The sequence below is a fragment of the Quercus lobata genome, chromosome 10 (assembly GCF_001633185.2).
Source record: "Quercus lobata isolate SW786 chromosome 10, ValleyOak3.0 Primary Assembly, whole genome shotgun sequence".
NCBI classification, from domain to species: domain Eukaryota; kingdom Viridiplantae; phylum Streptophyta; class Magnoliopsida; order Fagales; family Fagaceae; genus Quercus; species Quercus lobata.
The window spans coordinates 32,429,138-32,446,510 of NC_044913.1; the positions used below are offsets into that span (position 1 = coordinate 32,429,138).

The window sequence follows — 17,373 nt, forward strand, 5'->3', positions numbered from 1 at the left end:
GCCGAGTCGAGTGTTTAGGCCAATCGGCACTCCAAGAGTGCTGAGAGGCCCTTTTGGGTGCCAAGCACGCATTTGAGTTTTGGCCCAATTTGGACTCATTTTTTGAGGATTTTTTAGTCAGGAATTGCACCTAGACGTGTTTTTAATCCATATTCTAAAAATTAATCCTTTTTTTCTTGATATTCAGTTCTTTAAAGTGATAATTATCTTGTAGATAAATATTCTAAAAAGACTTGATTATCCACAACTTCTTTGTTATTTGATTATTCACTTAATTCCCATGCAAGAAAGCCTATTTTTGACACTAACCAACAAACAACCACAAAATTATTTAACTAATTTTAATTGTTTAACTAATTAGAATTAATTTAAATTAATCATGCGTAGTTGGTTCCACCCAAACAAAATGCATACAGACTGTGAAAACTTGACCTTGTGATATATTTTAATCCGACGGTCCAATTTGGAAATCGAGCATACTGTTGTGATCGTTAGAATCTCAAGATCATTTTTATGATATGCAATGAATGAATTAATGCATGTAATGCAACTCTAAATTTCAGGTATATGAATGGTCACTCTAGCCGTCTTCCAAGATTAAATTGTGGGTGCAAAATCGAGTGTCTACACTTGTATAAGGGAAAGATTTATTTGGGTACTTGTAATGCTTTGAAGGCTACTATTTTGCAACAAGTTCATAACAGTCCCTTAAGGGGTCATTAAGGTTCTCAAGACCTTACACTGGGTTAAGAGGGACTTTTCTTAGCCTAGGTTGAGGGAGGATGTGAGGAAGCATGTCAAAGAATGTGACACCTACCAAAGAATTAAATATGAGACTTGTAATGCAACTGGTCTGTTACAACCACTACCTATACCAGAAAAGTCTTGGCTTGATGTGAGCATGGATTTTGTTGAAGGCCTTCCCAAGTCATAGTTAAAGGAGGTGGTTCTAGTGGCGGTGGATAAGCTTACCAAGTTTGTTCACTTTGTGCCATTATCCCACCCTTATACTGTTGCTAAAGTGGCTTCTCTATATCTACAATATGTCCTCAAGTTGCATGGCATGCCAGCTTCAACAACAATTTCCTCACCTTGTGGGTAAGGTGCTTTAATGGGGGAGGTATTGTTAGGAATGGTATTACAGCAGTTGTATAATGAGTTAGTGACAGTTAGTGAGTTAGTTAGTGAGTCAGTTATGCAGTTATGTAGTTATTGACAGTTGTGAGTGGTTATGCCAGTGGTTAGTATAGAAGGGGAGTGACAGAGATTGTTGTATAAAGGGGGTTGTTGTTGTATATGGGAATTAAGCAAACAAGTATGTTTCTAATTCAATTCCAATTCTTTTCTCTATCTCTCTCTCTGTCTTTTTCTTGGAGGACCAGCTGACCTCAAATTCACCTAGAACATTCTTAACATGTTTATAGAGATTGGCCTTCATCATGGTGGAGATCGAGGTCGACGTGATGAGATTGGCCGGTGGAGATTAGCGTGGTTGATCGTTGATTTTGGAATGAGCTTTGTAATTGTGATTGTGAATGGGTTATGGAGATGATGGATTGTGAATGGTTTTGAGAGTTTGGTGCTTTTTTATTATTATTTAAAAAAAAAAAATTGGTATTAGTGAGTTTCAGACATAGAGAGATAGAATAAGAGGAAGAGAAATAAGAGAGAGAAATTAATAAATAAATTATTAAGATGTGAAAATAGAACTTGAAATGTAAAGTATATTGTCAAATGCTATATTACAGAAACAAATGTAAGTCTTGATGTGTTAATATATATATATATATATATATATTCAAATATCTAATGCTAATGCTCTAAATAACCAAACTTAAAAAAAACTCCCAATTTAAATGTTCTTTTACGAACACAACTTTGGTATGAGCAATTACTATTATATGGACCTAACACTTTCCACCATTGTTATTAATACTGTTCCGTTCTGGCCGGAACAGATGGAATTTTTCGTGCTAGTATGCAAACCGATACCGGAAACCCCCCGTTCCACCTTGGGCCAGATTTCAAGGTGTTTCGGCCCGTTTCGGCCAATTCCGGCCAATTTTAGCCGGTACGAAAATTTCGGCCGGTACGGGATTCTGAGTTAAAAAAAAAAAAAGACAGTAACGTCCAAATGACACCATTTTGGACTTGACTAAAAGACCTAACTCAGACCCTTTTTCTTTCATTCTTTCACTCTCACTTTCACTCTCATATCCCTCACTCATTGCCGTCGTTCTCGTCCCACTGCCGTCGTGCTCGTGCTCACTGCCGTTGCTCTGCTCTCTCAATCACTCGACTCTCTCATACTCATCTGTCTCTGACTCTCTCACAGTCTCACTCTCTCGGATTGAACAACCAAGGTATTCTTTCTCTACTCTCACTCTCTCGGATTCAAGCTTCAGTTCAGCCAAATCATTTTTTTTGTCTTATGATTTGCTTTGTGGTTAAGATTTAAGAAGTTAATAAAATATTAGATATGTGATTTGTTTGTTAAGATATGTGATTGAACAAATTGGGGATGAGAAATATTACTCTCACTCTCTCGGATTCAAGCTTCAGTTCAGCCAAATCATTATTTTTTTTTCTTATGATTTGTTTTGTGGTTAAGATTTAAGAACTTACTAAGATATTAGATATGTGATTTGTTTGTTAAGTTATGTGATTGAACAAATTGGGTAAACTGCATAAATTTTACTGTCACTTTCTCGGATTCAAGCTTCAGCCAAACCGTGTTTAGTTTTTTTCTTAACTTGATTTGTTTGTTCATTAACTATATATGGCTGTTCATGCATTTGATTGAATTTCATTTCATTTCATTGAACAGTAAATTATGGCTCATCATAGTTCAGGGGATCCTGCATGGGCTCATGCCCGTGCAGGTGCTTCCTCTGCTTCTGTGGCCTCTGCCCCTGCAAGATTAGATGATCCCGCATGGGCTCATGCTCGTGCAGTGCCTAATGCAAAAAATAACACTATATGTTTGCATTGTAATAAGTTGATTAAAGGGGGTGGTATTACTAGACTTAAGTATCATCTTGCTGGGATTAGGGGTCAAGTTGAACCATGTAAAAAGGTTTCATCTGATATTAGGTTTCAAATGAAACAAATGATTGAAGACTTGAAAAAATCTAAACAAACTAAAAAGAGGATTTAATTAGAAATTGGGAACCCATATGATGTTGATGAGGAGGAGGAGGAGGAGGATGATGAGGTTAGGGTTGTTGAAAAGAGTCCCCCTCAAACATTAGGTAAACGAAAATCTAGGGGAAAGGATGTTGACAATGATATGAGTCAAGTAAGAGGAAAGAAGAAAATTAAGAGTTATTTTGCTCCTAGAACAACCCCCGGTGCTCAACCCTCTATAAGAAGTACTTTGGCTACAAAAGCAATGATTGATAATGCAAAAATGAATGTGGCAAGATGGTGGTATCATTCTAATGTACTCTTTTATGCATCTCAGTCACCTTATTATCAACCTATGATTGATTCCATTGCTGCTATTGGGCCGGGGTTTAAGGGGCCTTCTTTTTATGAGTTGAGGGGACCCCTTTTGAAAAATGTTGTCCATGAAGTTAATGATTTTTTGTTAGATATAAAAAATGATTGGAAAGTATATGGCTGTTCACTGATGTCTGATGGGTGGACATATCAAAAGCAACAACCAATAATGAATTTTTTGGTGTATTGTCCAAGGGAAGCCATGTTCTTGAAATCTATTGACACTTCAGGCCTTACAAAGGGTGCTGAAACTTTGTTTAATATATTTGATTCTGTTGTTCAAGAAATTGGTGTGGAATATATTGTGCAATTGATTACAGATAATGCTTCTGCCTATAAAAAAGTTGGAAAAAAATTACAGTAGAAGTATGGTACTTTGTTTTGGTCTCCTTGTGCAGCTCATTGCATAGACTTGATGTTGGAGAATATTGCTAATCCTAGGTGGTACCCTCTTATTGATGAAGTAATTAAGAAGGCAAAAAAGATAACAAAGTTCATTTACAACCATGGAGTTGTTTTAGACTTGATGAGGCAAGATTTTACAAATGGAAGGGAGTTATGTCGTCCTGCAATTACAAGGTTTGCCACTAACTTCTTAAGTCTACAAAGCATGCTAAGGTTCAAAAAAGAGCTTAGACAAATGTTCACTTGTGATAAATGGCTTTCATGCCCCCATGCTAAGACTGCCGTTGGGAAGGAGATAAGTAAAATTGTTTTGGAAGATTATGCGTTTTGGTTTCAATGCAAGCACATAGTGAAAGTTAGTGAGCCTTTAGTTAGAGTACTTCGTCTTGTTGATGGGGATGAGAAACCTGCTATGGGGTACTTGTATGAAGCAATGGATAAAGCAAAAGAGGAAATAAAAAGAAGGTTGAAGAACAAAGTTTCTTTGTATGGACATTATGTTAGAGTTATTGATACTAGATGGGACAAACAACTTCATAGTCCTCTACATGCATCAAGTTGCTTTCTTAACCCTGCAATATACTTTAGGCCTTCATTTAAAAGGTAAAATGAAGTTCAAAGAGGGTTGCTAAGCACTCTAATGAGGTTGGTTCCCGATCCTGACATTCAAGACAAAATAAGTTCACAACTTGATGAGTACAAAAAATCAATTGGTGACTTTGGCACATCACTAGCAATCCGCCAACGAGAGAGACTAAATCCAGGTAAACATTAATAATTTAATAGTATTTCCTTTCAATATGTCTATTTATCCTTTATAGTTGTTATTGTAAGATTACATGAGCAATGCTTATTTTACATTTTTATTTATTATTGTAGTTTCATGGTGGGAGCAATTTGGACTTGGAGCTCCAGACTTATAATCATTTGTCATTCGTATGCTAAGTCAATGTTGTAGTGCAATTGGTTGTGAGAGAAATTGGAGCACATTTGAATATGTTCACTCAAAGAAGAAAAATAGATTGGAACATAAACGAGTAAATGATTTGGTCTTTGTCCATTATAATTTGAGGCTTCAAGAAAGGTAAATTTATAATCGTTACTCATATGTAAATGAAATGTACTTTCAAATAATTATAATTTATAAAATGTTATTAATGTTTAATATTTTCATTGGTAGGAACATTCAAAGGAATAAGTATGCAATGGATCCTATAAGCTTGGATAACATTGACTTGATGGGAGATTGGGTGGCTGAAGAACCTACACTTCTTAATCCAGATGACATAAATTGGGATTGCCTTAATGAACCAGCAACCCTAGTGACTGTGGAAGAGGATGCTGAACTTGAAACTATTGATGTTGATGACGATGATGATGATGACAACAACAATGAACATGTCTTGACAAATCTTCCAATGGGTGCTAGTAGTTCTTATGGGAGTTCTTTTGATGATGAGTTTGATCCTTTTTTCATGGATGATGATGAGGAGGAGTAGGAATATTATGTTAAATTAATCTTAAATGTTTTTATTGTGTGATGTTATATTGATGTTTAAGATTTAAGACTTAAGACTAAGTGTATGTTGAATTGATGTTATGTTGAATTGATGTTTAAGACTTAAGACTTAAGATTAAGTGTATGTTGAATTGATGTTATGTTGATGTTTAAGACTTAAGAGTTAAGACTAAATGATTTGTATTATTTGATATTTAGTTATTTATTTATTAGAATTGACAATTTTATGTTCTACAAGAATATATATAAATTATTTTTTAGGAACCCCGAAACACCCTGAAACGGTATGCTGAAATCGGCTGGTACCGAAATATTCTGTTCCACTGGGCAAACCGAAACGGGCTCCAAAACGGTATTAATAACTTTGCTTTCCACCACTCATAGTTGGCTATTTCAACAAGTTATCAAACAAAAGTTGTGACGTTAGACTTTTTCAAATTTTAAGGGCCAAAAGTTTAATTATCAAAATTGTACCTAATTAGTGGTTGAATCAAGCACAGTTTTTAGTTTGGTATGGATCAGATTCATTAAAAAAAAAATGATTAAATCGTGAAAAACTAGTGATTTTTTAGATTCTAAAAATCAATTCAAATATGCTACTTTTATTCATTTTCTAAAAAATAATATCCTATTAATTTCAATTTTTGGTATGCTTGAATATTGATTTTTTGATTGAGTATTTGAATATTTATCATCTATTACAATATAGTTTGTCTTTTTTTAAAGTAATTATTTTAACTTTTATGTGTGTGTATATATATTTTGTTAGGGACATATTTTATGTAATTGGCTAATCTTTTGACAAAATGCACTTTATTTGTAATTGGGTAGATCTAGGATGGGTTTAAGACTTCAAGAAACATGTTGTTCAAGTCAAGTATGTAAGCCATAAAGATCTAACCAAGAAACAAGTGAATAAGAGCTAATCATTAAAACTCGACAGCAATCTCGACAAAAAGACTTCTATTGTGATTTAAAGTCGAAGCTCGACACAAACTGTTTCTATCAAGCTTATGAAATCAGAAATTCCAGATCTGATTTTCGGCCCATGTTTGTATATTTGTATAAGGTTTATTTTCTCACAATCCTAAACATATATAAGGATTATTTTAAAGGCTGTCACATGCAAGAAGTGACATAGTATCTTGTTTTCTCTGAAAGAAGTTACTGCGTTTTTACGCCAAGGGTTTTGTGACCAAGGAGCTTCCTGATTTTCATTATTGATGAACTGAAGAACTTTGCAACCAACAACCTCTTCAACTTACTGTAGTTAGTCACGTACTAAGATCCATGCACATTGGTTAGTCATGTACTGGAATTTGTGCATCAAGGGAAAGATTGCTGCTACAATACAAGTCCAATTAAGTATTGGGGTAAGGGTTCAACTGTAGGTTGGTATTTCGAGATAGGCCAAAGGGTTTGGTAAGATTTCTTATACTTGTAATCTCTTGTGATTGATAATAGTGGATTTTTGGAAGTAGTGACCTTAAAATCACTTGGTAGGGTTTTGCCTCGGTGGTTTTCCCCATTTGTAAACAAATCACCTGTGTCAAATTTATTTTCCGCTGCATTTAGATAATTTGGTGATTTGTTTGTGCTATCACACTATTGTATGAAATTTGATATAATTAATTAATTGCAAGGGGTCAATTCATTTTAACCCAAACATATAAAAACCTACTTTATTTATTTTACAATTCTATTTTACAACTTACACTACATCCCAATTCTTATTTTTCAAATCACAATCAGTACTATTCATTTTTTTTATTATTTCTCTATCTCTCTCTCTCTCTCTCTCTCTCTCTCTCTCTCTCTCTCTCTCTCTCTCTCTCTCTCTCTCTCTCTCTCTCTCTCTCTCTCTCTCTCTTATATCAAACTAGCCACCATCTATTTCTCTCTTCCACACCACCACTACAACTACCATTACACCAAAGCAATAATTACCATAATTCATTGTCGTACACCCACCAAAACCCACAGCCCACAGCCCATAACCCCTATACCACCACGATCCACGACCATGCCACTACTAGTGGACCACTACATAACCCAGTAGCAACCCACAAAACCCATAACCCATGTGACCCACGACCTCCAAGCCACCACGACCATGGCACTACTACACCACCCAAAACCTAATAGCAACCTACCACAAATTTAGCCACCAATTCAAGTTTCAAACCCACAACCACCCAAAATCAATCACAAAATCTTACCAAAATGGTTTGAGAGATCGGTGGCATGGTGATATGAAGAGAGATTGGTGGCATTAGGAAAGGAAGAGAGATTAACAACATGAGGAGAGGCAGAGTGACTGGCAGTTTTGAGAGAGAGAGAGAGAGAGAGAGGAGAAAATAAAATTTGATATAATAAAATATGATATAGTAAGTACACAAACATAGAAACAATAGGTTGTATAAAAATTTTGGTAATAGCAACCTAGGTAAACTTAATTTTTGGTGCATCTGGATCTAAAATAACAATTTAAGGGGGGGGGGGGGTATACCCCTAATGCTAAGAGCATTTGCATTAAACAGTGTAAAATAGAAAAATGTATCAGTTTTACACATTCAACTCTCAAAATCACTCACATCAATCAAGCTAAAAAATGTGTAAATTTGCAAAATTGTTACAATATTCACTTTGCATATAGTTTTTTATTCTTTATTTACGTATTTCAAGGTTGAAGAAAAATGGTGGGTGGTGGTTATTATGTGTGAAGAAAGAGTAATAATTAAAAAAAAATCAAGAAAATTGATATTTTAATGTAATGTAGTGTAAAATAGAAAATTTGAAGTGGAGTTTGTTTTTTATTTTTTTTTATTTGAATGTGGAGTGTTTTGAAAAGTGAGCATATAAAATAAAAAATATAGGTTCTTATATTAAAATAGATGAATTTCAATGCTTATGGTTTGTTTGGCTGGAAGGATGGAAAAATGGGAGTAAGTAAAAGTAGGAGAGTAGAAAAAATTTTAATTTCTCTTATTTTTAATTGGTTGGGAGTGGAAAAGTGGAGGGATGAAAAAAGTAAGTTTGTGTAAATTTACTCATATATCCTTATTAAAAAATGATAGTCAATTAAAACAAAAAGTGACCCCCAAAAAAAGCAATCACCTAATTTATTAAAAAATAAAAATCATGTGTAGTTAAACCACAAAAAAAAAAAAAAAAAAAAAAAAAAGAGAAAAAGAAAAAAGGCAACATCTAGGAAAGGAAAATAAAAAGAAAAGAAAAAAGGAAGAGGCAACATGCATATGAAGTGTCCGTTTGGATAACTTATTTTTTGCTGGCATATTTTATTATTTAACTTATTTTTGCTACTATTAATAGGTTTCACTATACTTTTTGGTACTATTCATAGGTTTCACTGTATTATTTTAGTTAACTTTTACTTTTATTTACAGTATTTTCAACAAAAAATTTTCAGTTTTAGTAAAAGAAGCGAATCCCAAACAAACCCAAAGACACAAAAAAAGAAAAAAAGAAGAAGAAGAAGAAGAAAAAAAATGGATAAATTGTCCATGTGCATTGCAAGTAGACATTTTTGCCTATTAAGCAACCCATTTTATTCTCTCAGTTTTTTTCCCATTTTCGGAGGAAACTTCTTGGTAAGCCTGAAGAAAAAACACTTAGACCCTACTATTTATTTTCCTTCCTCCTCACTCTACCAAACACATTTTAAAAAAAATTTCATTCTCATTTTCTCTCCAAAGTATTCTACTAGCTTTATTTCATCTCCAAATAAACAACCTTCAGAGCCTGGTGTCCATTGCTAGAGAGTGCGATGCGTCCAAAACCCCAAAACCGAGAGGAATAGAGATTGTGTAACTTGTACTACTACTACTACTACTACAAATTAAAAATACACTTAATATATAGTAGTACTACTAATAATAGGGTAGGGACTGAGTGGTCATTTTTAATGACCTACCCACTCTCTTTTTTATTATTATATATATTATTTTTAAGTATTTAAGGAGCGAAGTGAGGCTCGCCGTGGATAGCATTAATTTTTCAAAAATGTTTTTTTTTTTTTTTTTTTAATTTTAATTTTTACCTTAATAAATATTTAAAAGAGTAAAGTGTGACTCACTCTCCCCATTTCTCATCTCTCTCTCTCTATCTCTCACAATCACTGCTTCGCTCTCTGAAGTGAAAAGCAGAGAGAGAGGTTTGCTTTTGTTTATTCTTTACTGATATATATATATTTATTCAAGCGGAACACGAAGCGGTACTCTACTTCTCCGTTTTGCGGTTTCTGAGGTAATATTTGTGGTTTTAGGGTTTCTCCTGTTCTGTTAACGTTTTATGTTTCTTCGTCTTATCAATGTTAGGTTTTCTACTTAGTTATTTCTTTGTTTTTTTAAGGACTATTTGTTTATTTTGTTTTTTCTCGTTTAAATTTGGTTTTATATAGGTAATGCCTGTAGATCTGCCCTATTTGACTGTGTTTGTTGTTGTTCTGAGCGATTTTAGCCACGTTTTCACTCCGATCTGCTTTTACCGTTCGTCTTTTCGTCTTTTTTTTTTTCTTGATTAATGATAGAAGGTGAAAATAATATTTGTGCTTTTTGATTCTATATATTATATATATGTATTTGTTTTTTTAATGTTTGATCTTTGATGTGTATGTGATATTTTTGGACTCTAATTTTTTTTTTTTAGGATCACAAAAATGGATATATTTTGTGGGTCTGTGACTTGATTCGGAGGTTGGAGTTTGGGTTTTGGGGCTTCGTTTTCTGTTGTTGTTGTTGGGTACGATGTGACTGTGTATTACCTGGGATTTTTCTTTGGTTATGTATTTGCAATAATGAAGAGATTTTGTTGGTTAAATAGTACTATATTCATATATATACACATGTATATTTTTTTTCACTTTGCTTTTTATTTTTCTGGTGAGTTATTATTATTATTTTTAAATTTTGGTTGATTATGTTTAGATTTTTCTTAAGAGTATATGGTCTCTTTATATTATGGAAGGTTTCCCTTTTCTTGTTGAAATTTTTTTTTGAAAAATTTCTATATTTACTGGTGAAAATGGCACATTTTCGGTGATTTGAATGTATTCTATTATATTAATTTTTATTAACGGTTTGGTCTCTCTTTTTTGGTGATAAAAAAATGGTGGTTCTTTTTTGGATGGTTTGAATGATCACAGTAGGCGGCATTTGTATATGGATAATAATTGAATGGGTACTGTGTTGATTCTTGTTTTTTTTTTTTTTTTTTTTTTGGTTGAAGGGAATTCATTATATTAGTTAGTACTACATAGTCAATAGTGTTAACACAGTAGACAATTGGATTAATTCGTGTTTTGTGGGCTCGGATATAGGTGAACGGGATCGCGATATTTCTTTTTTGCATTATTATTGTTTACTAGCTTTCTATTGTAGATTTCGTTGTGTGTTTTCTCTCCGATTCCTCCGCTCTCGCAATGGTTTTGTGTTGATGGTTGTGTTATATGTTACTGTTGTGCCAGTGCTAATGTATTATGGTTTTCGGTGTGCAGACATCATCATGGTGAGGAAGAGACGAACCGAGCTTCCTAGTGGGGGTGAAAGCTCTGAGTCTCAACAGGAAAGCAGTGGAGCTAGTAGTGGTCGGGGTTCCCAACAACGCCCAGCTGAAAGAAGTGCTCCACCCCAGCAACAGCAGCAGGGAGGAGGAGGATACCAAGGGGGTAGAGGTTGGGGCCCTCAAGGAGGTCGAGGAGGTTATGGTGGGGGTCGTGGTGGTCGTGGAATGCCACCTCAGCAGCAGTATGGTGGGCCCCCTGAATATCAAGGCAGGGGAAGGGGAGGGCCACCCCAGCAAGGTAGTCGTGGAGGGTACGGTGGTGGTGGCCACAATGGCCGTGGCATAGGACCTTCTTCTGGCGGCCCATCCAGACCACAAGTTCCCGAACTGCACCAAGCAACCCAGGTTCCACATCAGCCTGGGGTGATTCCGCCTCAGTCCACGCTGCCATCTGAGGCTAGTTCATCTTCCCAACTGCCTGAGTCATCTCAAGTGGTCTCATCTTTAAGTACACTAACAATTGAAGAAGTTTCTGCTCCTGCCCAGCCTATTCAACCTGTGCCACCATCTAGTAAATCAGTGAGGTTCCCCCTTCGGCCTGGCAAGGGTAGCACTGGAACAAAATGTATGGTTAAGGCTAACCACTTCTTTGCAGAGTTACCAGACAAAGATCTGCACCAGTATGATGTGAGGCCTCTCACCATTTACTCCATTTGTTTGTGATATTGTGTTTTCTCCGTTCAGTTGAGTTGATATATGTTCTTAATGCATGTTAGGTTTCTATCACACCAGAGGTGACATCACGAGGAGTCAACCGGGCGGTAATGGAACAATTGGTGAAATTATATAAGGAGACACATCTTGGAAAGAGGCTTCCTGCCTATGATGGGCGAAAGAGTCTATATACTGCTGGGCCACTCCCTTTTCTATCAAAGGAGTTTAAAATCCCACTCATTGATGAAGATGATGGATCGGGCGGACAGAGGTTCATATTTGAGTGTTATCCTTCCTTCCTCCTCCCCTTCTAATAGTTTCATTTTCTTTCTTTTGTAATTTCTTATAATGGTCATTTTGTTGCTGCAGGAGAGAAAGAGAATTTAAAGTTGTGATAAAACTGGCTGCACGTGCGGACCTGCACCATTTAGGACTCTTTTTGCAGGGTAGGCAAGCTGATGCTCCCCAGGAAGCCCTTCAAGTTCTTGATATAGTCCTGCGTGAATTGCCCACTACTAGGTAATAAATATGAGTTTCACCTTTGAATATAACATTTTTAGCACATCTTAAGTTTTTGAATTGTTGGAGTTATAATATTATGTGATTGATCATAGGTACTGTCCTGTGGGTCGTTCATTTTATTCACCTGATCTTGGAAGGAGGCAGCCATTGGGTGAGGGTTTGGAGAGTTGGCGTGGTTTCTATCAAAGTATTCGTCCAACTCAAATGGGATTGTCTCTGAATATTGGTATGTAATGTCTTTTACTAGCACCTTTTCATCTGTGTTTTGTTATAATTGTTTCCTTCGGTTTATAGGCTCTTAAGAATTTGTTTTCCTGTTATGGTGACAATTTTATCAATGTTGCAGATATGTCTTCTACTGCTTTCATTGAGCCATTGCCAGTAATTGAATTTGTGACACAGCTGCTGAATAGGGATGTCACCTCCCGACCTTTGTCTGATGCTGATCGTGTGAAGGTTAGATTTTGTTTGTTGCTTTAGTCTTGAGATTGTTATGCATCCTTGGTGGACTTTCAAGCAACAAGCATTCTGGATGTTGTGGTTTTTGAATGGTGAACTTTACTGTTCAAGTTATGTTCTGATGCCTCTTGATCATTGCTTTACTCTTATTTGAACAGATCAAAAAGGCTCTGCGAGGAGTCAAAGTGGAGGTTACTCACCGTGGAAATATGCGCAGGAAGTACCGTATATCTGGTTTAACTTCACAGGCAACACGAGAGCTGACGTGCGTATAAGTATCTTATGTTGTCTTCCCTCCACCTATCCTGTTTGATTGTTTTTCTAATATAAACTTGCTTATCTGACATTGTTTGTTTATTGCTATAGTTTTCCTGTTGATGAAAGGGGTACGATGAAATCTGTAGTTGAGTACTTCTACGAAACTTATGGTTTTTCCATTCAACATACGCAATGGCCTTGTCTGCAAGTGGGGAATCAACAGAGGCCAAATTATTTGCCTATGGAGGTAAATTCATAATTATTAGTGTCAATTCTTGTATGGAATGGATATATGCAGTTCATATGGATAGCTATTACCGATACTGTATGGATGCGGATGCTAATAAGTTGCTGTTGGTCATCAGGTTTGCAAGATTGTTGAGGGTCAGAGGTACTCCAAGAGATTAAATGAGAGACAGATTACTGCTTTGTTGAAGGTGACATGCCAGCGTCCTCAAGAGAGAGAGCGTGATATAATGCAGGTTGGTTAATGTGGAAATTGTGGGTTGTTTATGTTACGAGTGTGCATTTTTTTCTTGGTAATCTTTTGTATGATTTTCATTTCTTGTTATTGAATGTTTTTGTTGGTTTTGAAATGCTTAGATCACCAAAGTACGCAATGTTACGTTTAAGCAGTGTAAGAGCTTTTGATGTGCTGTAAGCTTGTGTATCGCTTGTTTTCTCAATGTTTTAATGTTGTGACCTTTCAGACTGTTGAACACAATGCTTACCATAATGACCCTTATGCAAAGGAGTTTGGAATCAAAATCAGTGAGAGGCTTGCTTCAGTTGAAGCTCGCATCCTTCCTGCACCATGGGTATTATATCTGTATTTCCTATACTGTTAGTTTTCCAATATTTTCCCTAAAGCTTCAAATGAGCTTCAATATTGTCATACTGGATGTGTCCATTGCATTGTACAGTTGAAGTACCATGATACAGGCAGAGAAAAGGATTGCTTGCCCCAAGTTGGACAATGGAACATGATGAATAAGGTATCTCTAGCACTGTAATTATCTTCCTGCATTTTAAAATTCCTTGATGCAATATGCCAATGATGAGGTCTTGTTCAAATGTATATTGATTAGACGTGAGATTATGCCAGTGCAAGTGGGTTTGATTCGCTTTGGGGATATTTTGCATTTGAATTATATTTTGTAATGGTTTAGGGATTCTTTTGTATTGAGTGATTTGGTATAGATATAGTGTTGTGCATGAGGCTTTGATTATTATTTTACTGTATCTAATAAAAACATTATGCATATCTATTTATTGCTTGGGAGTGCATGGGGGTGTGTGTATGTGCGTGCACATAAATAAATGCTTTGGCTATACATTTGTGTTCTTTTATTGGAGTTTTTACTTTTTATCATGTCAGATGATTGACATATTGATGTCTTAGTATGTTTTTTCTATGTTATCTTTTTTATTGCAGAAAATGGTCAATGGAGGAACAGTTAACAACTGGATCTGCATTAATTTTTCGAGGAATGTGCAAGATAGTGTAGCCCGTGGGTTTTGCTATGAACTTGCACAAATGTGTTACATTTCTGGCATGGTATGGTGCTGAGGGACCTGTCTTTATCAATATAAACGCATGTTATATGGTTTGGTCCCGTTAACTTTTGAATATGATGTGTATCTAGGCATTTAATCCTGAACCTGTGCTTCCACCATTGAGTGCTCGTCCTGATCAAGTGGAGAGAGTCCTGAAAACTCGTTACCATGATGCCATGACTAAAGTCCAGCCTCAGGGAAAGGAGCTTGATCTGCTTATTGTTATTTTGCCAGATAACAACGGCTCTCTTTATGGTTGGAAACTTTACTAATCCATGAATCACATTCGCTTATTCTTATTCAGAGAAAAAAAAAGAGCCTTATTTGCTTCTCTGGAAACTGATTGTGTCTTGTGGTCCCTCTATGTTGTTTTAAATTTGTGCAGGTGATTTGAAACGGATTTGTGAGACAGATCTTGGACTTGTTTCGCAGTGCTGCTTGACAAAGCATGTATTTAGAATGAGTAAACAATATTTGGCAAATGTGGCACTTAAGATTAATGTCAAGGTGGGGGGCAGGAATACTGTCCTCGTCGATGCTCTGTCAAGGCGTATACCTTTAGTCAGTGACCGGCCTACTATAATTTTTGGTGCTGATGTAACCCATCCTCATCCGGGAGAGGATTCGAGCCCATCAATTGCAGCTGTATGTTAATTCAGTTTATTATTGTCTGGTTTATGCTTTTGTATTTTGATCTTCCCTACTGTCTGCTTTTAACTCTTAACATACAATGATGTCTTTGAAACTCAGGTTGTGGCTTCTCAAGATTGGCCAGAAGTCACGAAGTATGCTGGTTTGGTTTGTGCACAAGCCCATCGACAAGAGCTGATCCAAGATCTGTTCAAGACATGGCAAGATCCTGTTCGGGGGACAGTTTCTGGTGGAATGATTAAGTATGTTTGAGCCTCTCTCTCTCTCTCCGTTTTGACTATAGGTGGTTGAAACCATGGCGGGGTAGTAGGATCCTGCTAGATGGACAGGATTTTGTCCATATCTGTTTTATTTTAATTTCTCAAAGGAGCTTTTATGGTGTATAGGTCTGAGTTTTATTTGTTTATCGATTTTTTACAGGGAACTACTCATATCTTTTCGGAGAGCAACTGGGCAGAAACCAAAGCGAATCATATTTTACAGGTCTTGTCATATTTTCTTGTCTCTTTGTTATTCCTAGATTCTTTTTATTGAAATCTAAAAAAAGTCTATTATTTGCAGGGATGGTGTGAGTGAAGGCCAGTTTTATCAAGTTTTGCTGTATGAGCTAGATGCTATTCGCAAGGTACTTTTTGGTCTTCTATTTTCACTGTTTTTTGGTTGCTTCTTTATGTCGAAGTTAGAAATCTTTGGGCCATGCTTATTTCATCTTCGCTGTCCGACTTATTTCTAGGCATGTGCTTCTTTGGAGCCAAACTATCAACCACCTGTGACGTTTGTAGTGGTTCAAAAACGCCATCACACTAGGTTGTTTGCAAACAACCATCATGACCGCAACGCAGTTGATAAGAGTGGAAACATATTGCCTGGTAACTAACTTGGTTGAATTTGGAAATTTTTTATTATATGTTGCTATGATTCCATTTTACTGATATAGAGCTCTTTTGGAATTTTACAGGTACCGTTGTAGACTCCAAGATTTGTCACCCAACTGAATTTGATTTCTATCTTTGTTCTCATGCTGGAATTCAGGTTACACTCTAATATATTCTTTTGTTGCCATATTGACTTACTTATGTTGTTTGCTGATGAGGATTGTAATTCTGATACACAACATTTCAAACAGGGTACAAGTCGTCCAGCTCATTATCATGTGCTCTGGGATGAGAACAAGTTTACAGCTGATGGGCTGCAGTCCCTTACAAATAATCTTTGCTACACGTAAGTTCCTTGAAAGTTGTTTTAACTTTTAATATCAGTGGACTTCTTTGTTTTCCTTTTTGTTCTCTCAAAAGGAGTTACCTTCCACCATCTTCATGGTTATTTTTTATTGTTTTATATGGTTTTTTTTCCCTTTCTTTCCAGATATGCAAGGTGTACACGTTCTGTTTCTATTGGTGAGCTCTCTCTCTCTCTCTCTCTCTCACGCACATGCACGCACACGGCCACACAGACAGACACAGGCATATGTATTGCAAATTTGCTCACACATTCACACTCATGACTATCCTTTGCTGTTGATTATTGGTTTATTTTTTTGGTACTTTTTTTTTTCTTTCTGTATACTGTCCATTTATTGATTGGGTCTTAATTTGGCAGTGCCCCCTGCATACTATGCCCATCTTGCTGCTTTCCGAGCTCGGTTCTATATGGAGCCAGAGACGTCAGATAGTGGTTCAATGACAAGTGGTGCTGCTGCTGGACGTGGCATGGGCGGAGCAGGTCCACGAAGCACCCGTCCACCAGGTGCTAATGCCGCTGTGAGACCCCTACCTGCACTTAAAGAGAATGTTAAGAGGGTTATGTTCTACTGTTAGGCTAGCTGGTTCCCTTCCTAGTGGAAGATTAACTAACGCTTTTTATTAAACTTGTCTATGTGAAAGTTGGGACTGCAGTTTGTTAATTTACCCTGATGGATTTTATTGTCTTTCACTATTGACTGTCCGTGAGATCTGTTTTCATGTATGTTTTTATCATCATCTATGGGGCTCCTGTTCCATGCATTACTGCCCCAAGTATATGTAGTGACTAGTGATAGTATTCGTCAGATTAGGTGCAGGCTGGTTACTAGTGAGTTGTGAGCGAGCATAGTTGCAGACTTGCAGTGCAAAAGTTGGGTTTGTGCTTCGCAATTATGTGATTGCGAGTACAAAGGTGAGATGTGCGGGAAAAAGCAATTATGTGATTGTGCTTCGCAAATTTATCCGGTTTATGGGTTTCGTTAACTGGGTGAATTTCGAAGTGTTTTATGGTCATGGTGTGAG

At 36.3% G+C, this 17,373-nt stretch overlaps 2 protein-coding genes across 2 annotated transcripts; both read left to right on the top strand.

Annotated features, from left to right (window-relative positions):
* The first annotated feature begins 2,833 nt into the window (after positions 1-2,833).
* On the top strand, positions 2,834-5,405 carry LOC115964647. The gene is made up of 5 exons (XM_031083914.1): positions 2,834-3,014; positions 3,162-3,791; positions 3,900-4,509; positions 4,865-4,990; positions 5,087-5,405. Exons 1-5 carry the CDS (start codon positions 2,834-2,836, stop codon positions 5,403-5,405), a joined length of 1,866 nt encoding a protein of 621 aa, XP_030939774.1.
* Positions 5,406-9,516: 4,111 nt separating this feature from the next.
* Positions 9,517-17,112, top strand: LOC115963065 (protein argonaute 1). Its single transcript, XM_031081952.1, has 22 exons — positions 9,517-9,691; positions 10,941-11,635; positions 11,725-11,933; positions 12,032-12,181; positions 12,277-12,410; positions 12,531-12,640; positions 12,802-12,908; positions 13,010-13,148; positions 13,267-13,383; positions 13,612-13,719; positions 13,825-13,896; positions 14,337-14,459; positions 14,548-14,713; positions 14,844-15,103; positions 15,209-15,351; positions 15,530-15,592; positions 15,671-15,734; positions 15,843-15,978; positions 16,068-16,141; positions 16,236-16,330; positions 16,475-16,506; positions 16,709-17,112. Exons 2-22 carry the CDS (start codon positions 10,949-10,951, stop codon positions 16,924-16,926), a joined length of 3,207 nt encoding a protein of 1,068 aa, XP_030937812.1. The 5' UTR covers positions 9,517-9,691; positions 10,941-10,948; the 3' UTR covers positions 16,927-17,112.
* The last annotated feature ends 261 nt before the right edge of the window (positions 17,113-17,373 follow it).

Coding starts and splice junctions, on each gene's coding strand:
- LOC115964647 (XM_031083914.1), top strand. CDS start 2,834: ATGGCTCATCATAGTTCAGGGGATCCTGCATGGGCTCATGCCCGTGCA. Junction 3,015..3,161: donor TAAGTTGATTAAAGGGGGTG/GTATTACTAGAC, acceptor GGATTTAATTAG/AAATTGGGAACCCATATGAT. Junction 4,991..5,086: donor AATTTGAGGCTTCAAGAAAG/GTAAATTTATAA, acceptor TTTCATTGGTAG/GAACATTCAAAGGAATAAGT.
- LOC115963065 (XM_031081952.1), top strand. CDS start 10,949: ATGGTGAGGAAGAGACGAACCGAGCTTCCTAGTGGGGGTGAAAGCTCT. Junction 13,149..13,266: donor CAAATTATTTGCCTATGGAG/GTAAATTCATAA, acceptor GTTGGTCATCAG/GTTTGCAAGATTGTTGAGGG. Junction 15,593..15,670: donor AAGCGAATCATATTTTACAG/GTCTTGTCATAT, acceptor TATTATTTGCAG/GGATGGTGTGAGTGAAGGCC.